Here is a 12,212-nt window from a genome sequence, read left to right on the forward strand (position 1 = left end):
TCTTGAGAGAGGTGGAGGCGAAGCGTAGTCTGAGCAGCAAGGGGTGTGTGCACAGGTAGTTGTAGAAGTCCCAATCCCTCACACCTCACGCAAACACTCCACCCTACCCCCATCTCTTCACCCACCCCTCCCCCTCTACTTAACTCACCGGTAAGAATGGCGCATCATTTCTTGAGAGAGGTGGAGAGCCGCAGTCTGAGCAGCAAGGGGTGTGTGCACAGGTAGTTACAGAAGTTCCATCCATCCCTCCCCCCACACAAACACTCTACTCTACCCCCATCTCTTCACCCACCCTCCCTTTCTTGGACTAAGGAAGAGGGAGAGAAAGAGGGAGAGAAAGAGGGAGAGAGAGAGCCTCGACACTGCATGGCAATTTTCCTTGTTTTCATAAGGACAGTAACATTTTGAGTCTTGAGTGATTCTTGAGTCTACCTGACTTACCGGTAAGAATGGCGCGTCGTTTCTTGAGAGATGTGGATGCGAGCCTTAGCCTCAGCAGCAAGGGGTGTGTGCGCAGGTAGTTGTAGAAGCTGAAGATGTTGGGCTTGGTGGACGTGGAGTCGGGGTCATCCTTGGACTCTCGCTGACCAACCTTGTCCTGTGGAGCATACAACTGATCAGCGCACAGTCAGATGGGGAAGCTTCAAGTGCAATCTTTAAGACGGTCATACTACGTCTTCAGCATCAGTTCAAAGACTAACATCAGAAAACTTTTTGTTTTGTTTAAACTGAAATTTCATTAGAAGTTCTGCAAGGGATAAAAAAATAAAGAAAGTAAAGAAAAACCCACAAGAAAAATGTATCTTAACTCCACGTAACAATACTAACATAAGAATCCTGTTGAGCTTGCGTGAGCTTAACCAGCATATTCTAACACTCTGCCAATGAAATCTAAAAATACTGGAAAGCGTACAAGGGCAATCAGATGTATCCCCCAGATCAAATTTCCTCTGACAAATTCCTCTTTAAATTAAACATATAAGAATTGCAATGACTGCATGCTTTGATTTGGTTCGACTGCTTCCTATGGCTGGTTGACCAATTTCTGAAGGCGCATCATTTCTTGAGAGAGGTGGAGGCGAGCCTTAGGCTGAGCAGCAAAGGGTGTCTACACAGATAGTTGTAGAAGCTCTTTCCTCTCTCTCCCTCCTCCCTCCCTAGAATTCTCACGGCTTTACAAATAGCAGTGGGGTGTATGGGGTGTCTGAGGAGAGGTAGCACCTTATTAACCTGGCAACCGGCACGGTTGGCCTAGTGGTAAGGCGTCCGCCCCGTGATCGGGAGGTCGTGGGTTCGAACCCCGGCCGGGTCATACCTAAGACTTTAAAATTGGCAATCTAGTGGCTGCTCCGCCTGGCGTCTGGCATTATGGGGTTAGTGCTAGGACTGGTTGGTCCGGTGTCAGAATAATGTGACTGGGTGAGACATGAAGCCTGTGCTGCGACTTCTGTCTTGTGTGTGGCGCACGTTATATGTCAAAGCAGCACCGCCCTGATATGGCCCTTCGTGGTCGGCTGGGCGTTAGGCAAACAAACAAACAAACAAAAATTAACCTGGCAGCAGCTCCCCCTTTGGGGATAGACAGGAACACTGGTCCTCACTCAACACTCAACTCTGACTTCTGGCTCCAAGAAAACTGTTAGGAACAAGAAATTCCTACGAGGTAGGAAAAACACCCCCGTCAAAGGGAAATAACCTTCTCAGTTGGTGGCAGTGACTGAGTGAGAATGGTTATTTCCCTTTGACCATGAAGATGTCCCTCTATAAGTCCTTGTATAATTTTAATCCACCAATAACTCCCTAACCGTGTGTTTGACTGGTCCCAATTTTTGTAAGGACCGTCTCAGGAATGTATAGAACCTGTTCACCAAGTTTGGTGACAATCGGTCCGTTCATTCTTGAGATCTATATGCGAACACAAACAAACAAACAAACAAACAAACACATCGAGCGAAACCTATACACACCCCTATACCGGGGGTGTAATAACAGTGGCCACACCCCGGTATACCGCTTCTGCTGGCGGGCTAAATAGCAGTAAGGACAATGGTTAGCAAGATGACTGAATAGCAAGATCTAGATCAGCACTTCTCAGGACGTGTACGGGAAACGTCATCAAATCTAGTTTTTACATCTTGCGTTTGCCAAGATCTGCAGTCTTGGTGGGAGCAAGACAACGTATGCATTTGGAACATGGGAGAAAAGAGTGAATCACGGGTGACGCAATATCTACACCTACACGTACAGGTCTTTGCTACACGTTCGATCATCTAGAACACTGTAATGTTGAAAGCTAGACCAACCTCCAGCAGAGTGTTTAGCGCAGCCTGGTAGTCTTTGAGCATCCACAGCGCCATGGAGCGGAGGAAGGGGTCTGGGTTGGCAAGGTGACGGATGTAGGTGCTGCCGCTCTCGTCCATGCCAAGAATGTATTTGTAGAGCAGCTGTCGCGCCGACTGCGGCAGGGGGTCGTCGTGGTCGTCGTGCAGCCGACACACCACCAGGGCCAGCTGGAAGTCTTGTAGCTTGTCCAGTATCACCTGTGGAGGAAAACGAATACGAATATTTAATTGCTATAGGCCATCGGCCCCTTGCAATGGGAAAGGAGGGGAAGAGGTATCGGTATACAGCTAAATGACGAACGCGAGAAAACGATTCACACACATTTATTTTCATTTTCATTTCCATTAATACTTTATTGTCCCATCGCTGGGAAATTTGGGTCGTTTCCTCACAGACGAAAGCTAGCAGCAACAGAGCTGCGCTACCCAGGTGTATGCGTGTTTAGGTGCAATCTGCCACCTGCACTTATGACAGAATGACAGAGGTCTTTTACGTGCCACAGTGGTGACACCGGTGGTGGAACATGGATACCGTCTCTGAGTCTGCACATAAAGTTGACCCGTGTCCGTCAACGGGCCTGATTCAAACCTGCGACCCTAGGATCACAAATCCAGTGCTCTACCAACTGAGCTACTGGGCCCCCTTAAGCACTTGAAAAACGAGCTCTCAGCCCACTGTTTTCGAAAATGACCAATATTTGAAGCACCAGGAAAAGTGACTCAGTATGGGGCTCTCCATCTAAAAGTAGGGATGTGTCAATAACAGACACAAAGCTGCCTTACCATGATGGCATCATGCAGGGAGCCAGCCAGCAGGAAGAGAGCAGCAGAGTCCATGAACTTCTGTTTGCCCATCAGATGGAAAGCATTCTTCTTGGCCACACGACGAGCCTCCTCCTTGGTGAAGTCTTTCTTGAAGAAGTCAGCTTTTTGGCCATTGTTCTCAGACCTACGCGCCGACACACACACACACACACACACACACTCACACACACACACACACACACACACACACACACACAGAAACACAGAGAATAACTGATCAGTTCATGTTTGCTTTTTGCTGTATTGGTCTCTGGGGAACAGGGCTGCATAAAACAGTAAACACTCTATAATTTATGACAGAAAAAGAACCAACGGAAGTAGGCATACTACTGCCCTTTCCTTGTAAAGTGGTCAGTTCCTGACCCTTTCAAGCCCTCCAAACTTCTGAGAAATAGGGCCTTACAAGGGAGGGAATCTAAAAATGGATGCAAAGACTTCATCATAAGAACATCTGAGAAATCAAGGCATTAAAATGGTTGTATCATAAAATAGATGGTCTTAAAATTTAACTTGAAAACAAGGGCTCCAATGCTCTTTAGGCAAAAAAAAAAATAGTCTGTTTACGGTAACATAGGCAAAAGAAAATAGGGTCGGTAGGTCGTTTTTTTGTGTGTTTTTTCCCCCCCAAAAAACCCCATATTTTTTAAGTTATTTTGCCAAAAAACAAAGACCTTTTTTTTCTCCCCCAAATGCCAAAAAAAAGTCTAGGGTCGTGCGAAAAAATAGGGTCGGTCGGGATACCGTAAACAGACTATTTTTTTTGGTGCCTTATCAGGTTAATATTGATACGCAGCAAAGAGCACACTATTTATTACCTCAGTCTCTATTACAAGGGCTGAGGTGCACAAACCAAAAGTGAGTGCCACCAAAACAGGAGAGAACAAACCGCAGGTTCTGATTCGTTGAATTCACATGTACTGGGTGGCCGAGTGGTAACGCACTTGCGCTCGGAAGCGAGAGGTTGCGAGTTCGACCCTGGGTCAGGGCGTTAGCAATTTTCTCCCCCCTTTCCTAACCTAGGTGGTGGGTTCAAGTGCTAGTCTTTCGGATGAGACGATAAACCGAGGTCCCTTCGTGTACACTACATTGGGGTATGCACGTTAAAGACCCCACAAATTTCATAGGCGAAGATAAAAATGTCCACCAAAATACCCGTGTGACCTGGAATAATAGGCCGTGAAAGGTGGATGCAGCGCCTAAAGGCAGTCGATCTACTGGCCGATGTGAATGCGTGATATATTGTGTAAAAAATTCCATCTGACACGGCATTAATAGGTAACATGCGCCTTGAGTCGCCTTGTGTGGTGAGATACGTGCGCGATATAAATCCTCGTAAATAAATAAAAATAAATGTACATCTCAGTTTCAACCAATCCAACACCGCGGGGTGGCAACTTTCTTGTGCGCCTCAGCCATGGTAACCAGAGAAAGGAAGCGAAAAACACATGAAAGAAAAGTGAAGACATGACTGACCTGTAGAGCCCCCACAGCACATTCTTCTTCTTCATGGCCAGGTAGAAGAGAGCAGCGTCCATGGGGTCCCTGTTCTTTTGGAAGGCGCACTTGGCGGCCCTCTCGATCAGCTGTCGTAGCATGCGGTTGTCGTTCAGCCACCACCCTACCCCAAACTGTCTCAGCTCCTCCCAGTTCGGTTCGTCTCTCTGCATGCACGGGATCATCGACAGCAACTCCTGCAATGAAAACAACAACAGCAAATAAAATGGTTGCATAGCTGCCAACCTTCTGAAGTCAAAATTCAGGAGCCAGGGGGTCCAGAGGGACCGTTTAGTCTTGAATATGAGCAGGGAGAAGTTGTAAAATTCGGGAGATTGCCGGAAAATCCGGGAGGGTTGGCAGCTGTATCAACAATAACTAAATAAAAAACACTTTAAAAAAACCAACACCTGCCCAACCCTAATTTTTTGGCCTCGTCACCAGAAACACATATTTTATTTTGGGGGGCTTAAACAACAAGTAGCACTGACCTCGTTGGCTTCCGAGTGGAACGCCCAGACCAGGGAGTAGGACCGCAGACCCTGACGCTGCAGCAGGATGCGGTTGACCCGCGGCAGGGTGGACAGCAGGTAGACGTGCTGTCGCATGGCCAGCACGAACCTCAGCCCACAGTCATCCATCGATTCTGAAAGAAAGAAATTCAGTCACCCAGTCTGTCCAACGACAAATAATATGGCCACACAGCAGAAACAGGAGCTAGCCAGTGACTGCATTTAAACATTTAGTGAACCGCTACTCATTGAACTGTATAAAAAAAAAATTAAAAAAAACCCAGCAACATGAAGAAGGCAATTTAAGTCCACAACATGAGCCATGGTTTTTGTGTGTGCATACTCTGGCAGTATATAGTTGCTCCAGTCTGTCAATGTTCCATTAGGCCAAAAAAAAAAAAAAAGGTCTGTTTACGGTAACCCGACCGACCCTAGTTTTTTCGCGCGACCCTAGACTTTTTTTTGGCATTTGGGGAAAAAAAAAAAAAATCTTGTTTTTTTTTGCAAAATAACGTAAAAATATGGTTTTTTGGGAAAAAAAAAAGAAAAAAAACAATCCCGACCTACCGACCCTATTTTTTGGGCCTATGTTACCGTAAACAGACCTATTTTTTTTTTTGGCCTTAACACATCCTGAAATCACAATTTGTTGGACTGACTGATGATTTCTATTGCTTAAAATTGATTGGCCTTTTTCAGAAATCCAGAGCAAGCAAGACAAAAGATATCTTGTGGAATTAACAGAGATCTGGCACCTGTAATTTTGTTAATCTTTCTAAAAGCAGTCAACATATTCTCTCACCTGTTGCCTGGTTGACATCCACCTGACTCTCATTGGCCAGAGACCCTGCACACACCATAAAACACGTTTTAAAACAAATGTTTACATGCATTTATCCTACATTAAAGACAGCACAGTGGTACCCGCCATGAAAGGACACCCTTGGGACCAGTCAAGTGTCCCTACATTGCAGGTGGCCTGTCGTGACAGGTATACTTTGGTACAGATAATAGACAAAGGGACAACAGAAGGTGTCCTTTTAAGGGAGGTGTCCTCTCATGGGAAGGTCCACACATCGCAGGTACCGCTGTACACCCAAAGGTTAGTCCTTCACACATCATGAGATAAAGTCACAACACCTGTTTCTTAACAGTAAGGCATGGGGTGGAGAAAAGGTGAGCGAGATGCAACACAATGCAGTTCCCTACAGCACACAGATTTTAGTGTGCACTTGAAGTACTTGTTCCAGCTTTTCATCTCGTGCAAATGTGGCAAAATGTATTTTAAACTTCACAACAACCCTGAAAAGGGAGACGAGAAAAATCGAAAACAGATAGACTACAAACGTTCCAAACTCAATAATCACAAAACAAGAATGGTAAGTTGATGAAACTTTTCATTCACAAAACAAAAAAAATTCACAATAAAAAATATGTTTGTTTTCTGTTGCTAATGAAACGCTCCATAAACTTTCCATTCTTGTTTTTTAACTAATTAATTTTATGAACCGCTTTGCCAACGCTTAAATAAGTCAGAGCAAAATGTTGAAAAGCATGAAAAAAGAACGCACCCTCCTTGCTTTCCGTGAAGCGGTCAGCAAAGTCCATCTTGCAGTGGGCGACGGTATCGGCCATGGCAACCAGGTACATCTGGTCCAGAGAGTTGAGGCCCGGCACCGAGATACGCATCAGCTGCTTGCTCAGCACCTTGGAATGTGCTGGGCTGAAGGCGTATGGGCTCATCTGCATTTCAATTCAATTCAATTCATTTCAATACAACTTTAGTATCTGAATGTTAGACAGGCATTTTTCTTTTGGCTCGTATACATAGACATTACATCACTCTCAAAACATAAATATCAACATAGAATTCATCTTCATGCACATATCCTAAACCACACACATCCATACCCGCATCCTCACATACATATCCACATGCATGCACTCATGTGTCCATTATTAATGAATACAGTGTGTATCTTTAAGATGTTCTCTGAGACGAAAGTTACAGTACTAGGGTCCCATTGCCAGATTTGTTGAGGGTTTATAAAAACAAAATTAATCAGATCAAATGGAAGTGTCTGATTATTTGACCTTCACTTCTGGGAGTCAATCTCATGAACTGAGAATTTCAAATTTTCTTAACTAACCCTTGCTAAACTCACACCCACCTGCAAGTCTTTGCTGCCAGAGTAAAGCCTCTCCTGGCAGCCCTAGACAGAACCTACACACTCAAACCCACCTGCAAGTTGTTGCTGCCGGAGTGGAGCCTCTTGGGCTTGCCGTCGTCATCGGACAGGTCGAGGATTTCCTCCTTGGCCGTGGAGAAGAGCTCGGAGTAGTCCTGCTGATTGCTGGGCTCCGCGTTCCCCGCAATCTCCATGTTGGCTGCAGAGTTGTCGTCGTCCGCAGCCATCAGGGCGTAGATGGGCAGAGGGGGGATGGAATTGATCTCCATGAACTCAAAGGAGTCATCAGACACCACCGCTATGCCGTCAATCTCATCCTCAGTGACAGAGATGGATTTTGTGCGTGCGGCCGGCCGAAGGAAGGTACTGTCCTCAGTGTCCGCATCATCCACGAACACTGCCTGTGAAAGAAGAAAGCAAAACAAAATAAGTAAGTTGTCAAAATGCTGCGGAAGGCTCTGTTTAAACAAAATCGCAACAGGTGAGTTTGCACTGTGACGACTTTTTCTATCTCACTTGCAGATTTGTTTGGTTAGCACAAGCATAATATTCATGGAGACCAAAACTGCTGAAAACTATCGGGCTCGAACAAAGTTTTCATCAATAGACTTTTAAAGAAACATGTTAAGTGCTTTGAAATGAAAACAAATTCAGTCACACATAGGTATGTGCAAACACAAACACTCACACAATTGCAGTGCCACACAGAAAACACACACACACAGACACAGACACACACAAAGCTTCAACCACTTGCCTGCATTCTGTCTGAGCCGATGATACAGCGAAGCAGATGTGCCAGAATGGCCTTGACCCTGCGGATTTTTCCGAAACTCAGCAGCGCCTTGAGCTGCTCTGGATGGTACTGGGGCAGCACAGGGTTAGCCAACCTGGCTGCCTCGAACAGCCCGAAGTCATGCATGACCGACAGGCTGCTGGTACTGTCACTTCGCGCAAGGCTGCCCTTGCCTTCAGAGCCGCCGGGCTTGCGCCATGAATCTCGCTTGCCAGAGGAGACGTTAGTCCTTTCCTGCCGCGACATGGCTAATGACGACTTGAAGTTGGACATGGACTTGTACGACTTGCTCAGGGCTGCTGAAGAAACCATGGAGGCCAGGTTGGCCTCGGTCAGTGTGCGTCTGTCCATCGTCAGTTCTTGACTGTCAGTGACGTCGGTACTGCCAGCCGTGATGGCTGAAGAGGTGGTTGTGGTGGTGGCAGAGGAATCGCTGTTGTTTCCCCTCCACTGGGTGTAGACGTGGAACTCGTTATCCATCCCCACCACCAAGATCCCCCCTCTCACCCACGAGATGTGCATGGGCAGGGGTGGCAGCCCGTCAGCCGTTTCCAGCTCCACGGCGCGCAGTCTCATCCAGCGAATCTCCTCTTCGTAGTCATCCATAGCCAGTGACTTGGATTTTTGCAGGAGGCCCTTTGGGCGGTGATGGAACACGTCCGGCTTCTTGCCCACGTCATAGATACCTCCTCCAACAGCTGTGTTCGACTTGAGTGAAGCCTGGGCCACCTGAAATGAATAGAATGCACACCGTCCATGAATTCAACACTAAATGAACAAGCTAGTTTTGTGTACAACAAAAGAAAAAGAATAAGTGAATGTGAGCTTGTATGTGTACACACTGATAAATAAAAACAAAGCTTACACACATCCCTGCCACGTATACCAATATATGCAGTGAAATCAACACCAAGTAAACAAGACAGTTTTATGCACAATCAAACATAATGATTGCGTTACCCCACAGACACATACTCACAAACACCAGTACATTCAGACACATATGTGACCCTCCACCACGGAATGAGTCGCATGTCACCTTTGCATGATTTTCATATTTTTACATTTTCCTAAAGAGTTTTTCATGTTCTATCCAGTGGTGAAAACCGTTTTAGAAAAGAACTGTTTGAGTTATAAGCCTGTGACTAAGGTGACCCTCACACTGTTACCAGACACTCCCCGGACTTATATTAAGCCTAGCGCAGAACCGCGCGAGGTGACATGCAACTCATTTCGTGGTGGAGGGTCACATATAGAAAAAACTAAGTGACAGACACATGCGCTCTCATACCAACAAACTCTCCACTCAGAACTAAAGATATGTAGAATCAAAAAACAAGAATGGTAGGTAATTGGAATGTTTATTATTGACAACACAAAACGTTACATTTACTAGTACGACGACTCAAAGGTCTTTGAAGTACACAGACAGACAGACAGACAGACAGACAGACAGACAGACAGACAGACAGACAGACAGACACTTATAATGAACTTATCTCAAGATTGTTTTTGGATTATTGAAGATATGCAACTTAACACAAAGTAAGTGTTCATACCTCAGTGGAGACCTGACAGTAAGCAAGGATCTTGGTGCCGACTCCGACCGTCAGGATGTGCGAGCCGTCCTCGGTGGACACCCAATCCAACTGAACCAGGCACTTCTGCTTCAACAGCCCCAGTCGGTTGCCCTGTGCAGTTATCACAATGTGTCATAACGACTTCATTCTAAACCGCCAAACTATATAGATCCTATTGGTATTCCAAGCTCTTGAAAATTTTAAAGCATAGCTCAGCATGTTGGTCTATAAATGTAGTAGCAAAAACCATCATGACATCAATCATTCAAAACAACAAAAATTATTCCATTTTTGGCAGATGTTCTTTTCGTAAAACATGCACACACAACAAATCTTTGGCATAATGTTTTCCCACTATCCTCTTGTCACGCTTTCTCTGTATCATTCATGCTTCAGCTACCAGTCTGAATGTGACATGTACTTGGTATCAGTCAGATGATGCTGTTGTTATGTTATCGAGCGGGAAAATAGGTTAATAGCTCAGTCGGTAGTGGCGCTGGCTTCAAAACCAATTCGCAATTGTCTCATTTAGCGTGGGTTCAATCCCCACGTTCGGCAAGGGATTTATTTCCCAGAGTCAACTTTGTGCAGACTCTCCTCGGTGGCCGAACACCCCCAATAAAGAACCCTAGTTCACAGCGCAAGTCTCAGGACTTGGAAACACGAAAACACGTATGCAGGAAAAAAAATAATTAAAAAAATAAAAAGTAGCGCCGTACTGTAGGGCAGCTTGCAATCCAAAGTGAGAAAGCAGCCGGAATGTCCATGAGGGTAACCTCACAGGACTATATGAAATCTTATCCTTGTCCCTTATCCTTATGTTCTTATTACCTGTTCAGCGATGGACTTGCGTACCGACTGCAGTGTGCTGAGGCTGGGCACGGACTTGGTGCGAGACATGGAGCCGCCCGACAGCGACGACAGATTGGGGATGGAGGGGATGCCAGGGATGCCAGCGAAGGGGTCGTTGAAAATAGACATCCCCGGGGGCAGGGAGGGCTGAGCGGGCAGAACCTGGTTGAGTTCGATTTCCGCCTGTGGGTCTGGGATCTTGATGTTCTCCAGTTCTATCGTGTCTTCCAGCACCCACTCGGCTCCACCTGTCAAGAGAGTGTAACAATGTTGCACATTATAGTCTTCTTATGCTCTGGATACAACTTAAAAGAGTCACATTTTAAGTCGTCTTATGCTCTGGATACAACTTGGAAAAGTCGCATTTTAAGTCATCTTATGCTCTGGGGAGGGGATGTAGCTCAGTCGGTAGCGCGCTGGATTTGTATCCAGTTGGCCGCTGTCAGCGTGAGTTCGTCCCCACGTTCGGCGAGAGATTTATTTCTCAGAGTCAACTTTGTGTGCAGACTCTCCTCGGTGTCCGAACACCCCCGTGTGTACACGCAAGCACAAGACCAAGTGCGCACGAAAAAGATCCTGTAATCCATGTCAGAGTTCGGTGGGTTATAGAAACACGAAAATACCCAGCATGCTTCCTCCGAAAGCGGCGTATGGCTGCCTAAATGGCGGGGTAAAAACGGTCATACACGTAAAAGCCGTGGGAGTTTCAGCCCATGAACGAACAAACAAAATCTTATGCTCTGGATACAACTTGGAAAAGTACTACTTGAAAAGGCTTTTGTTCCCACATTCTCTAACTTAAGTGCTGTTCACATGGATGATTTTGACTGAAATTGGTCAAAAGTTGGCAATGTAAAAACGTTGACAAGTTGTCCACGTGAATGGTTTGCCCATTTTCCAACCAATTATTGGTCGACTCTAAACCCCAGTTGAGCAACGGTTAACTTTTCAGTGACTTCAGAACAATGTTTGCTGATGCGCTCTCTGGCTCAAGGCTATATTGGCTTGGCACATGACTGCTGTTTAATTGGCTTGCTTCACTACGCCTCCCAGCCCGAGATGCAAGAAATCTGTTCAACTTTCCCTATGGCAGCACATTTCCAACAACTTTGTAAAAAAACACACAATCGGAAGTCACCCAAATGTCAGTGATAAATCAAAGGGAAATATCAATCAAACAGTAAGTAATCTTACATATTATCAGTATACAGTCGAACCCCACTTCTTCTTCTGCGTTCGTGGGCTGAAACTCCCACGTACACTCGTATTTTTGCACAAGTGGATTTTTACGTGTATGACCGTTTTTACCCCGCCATTTAGGCAGCCATACCGTATATGCCGCTTTCGGAGGAAGCATGCTGGGTATTTTCGTGTTTCTATAACCCACCGAACTCTGACATGGATTACAGGATCTTTTCTGTGCGCACTTGGTCTTGGGCTTGCGTGTGCACACAAAGGGGGATAAGCCACTAGCAGGTCTGCACATAAGTTGACCTGGGAGATCGGAAAAATCTCCACACTTAACCCATCAGACGGCCGCGGCCAGGATTCGAACTCATGACCTTCCGATTAAGAGACCGACGTCTTACCACCCCGCCACATGTCCGGCTAGAATACTAACA

General features: G+C 45.9%; 1 protein-coding gene across 2 annotated transcripts in view; it reads right to left on the reverse strand.

Moving 5' to 3' along the window:
- The window catches only part of LOC138947869 (dmX-like protein 2), a 128,695-nt gene that overhangs the window by 66,833 nt on the left and 49,650 nt on the right, over window positions 1–12,212 (reverse strand). For both annotated transcript variants that reach the window (XM_070319443.1, XM_070319433.1), the window contains exons 26-36: window positions 10,570–10,838; window positions 9,718–9,849; window positions 8,116–8,887; window positions 7,416–7,759; window positions 6,745–6,916; window positions 5,976–6,020; window positions 5,153–5,307; window positions 4,641–4,858; window positions 3,126–3,291; window positions 2,304–2,540; window positions 442–598 (exon numbers count right to left, since the gene is read on the reverse strand). In XM_070319443.1, coding sequence (XP_070175544.1) covers window positions 442–598; window positions 2,304–2,540; window positions 3,126–3,291; window positions 4,641–4,858; window positions 5,153–5,307; window positions 5,976–6,020; window positions 6,745–6,916; window positions 7,416–7,759; window positions 8,116–8,887; window positions 9,718–9,849; window positions 10,570–10,838 — 2,667 coding nt within the window. The remainder of the gene's footprint in view (window positions 1–441; window positions 599–2,303; window positions 2,541–3,125; window positions 3,292–4,640; window positions 4,859–5,152; window positions 5,308–5,975; window positions 6,021–6,744; window positions 6,917–7,415; window positions 7,760–8,115; window positions 8,888–9,717; window positions 9,850–10,569; window positions 10,839–12,212) is intronic.

This window comes from Littorina saxatilis, linkage group LG1 (assembly GCF_037325665.1).
Source record: "Littorina saxatilis isolate snail1 linkage group LG1, US_GU_Lsax_2.0, whole genome shotgun sequence".
Taxonomy (NCBI): Eukaryota; Metazoa; Mollusca; class Gastropoda; order Littorinimorpha; family Littorinidae; genus Littorina; species Littorina saxatilis.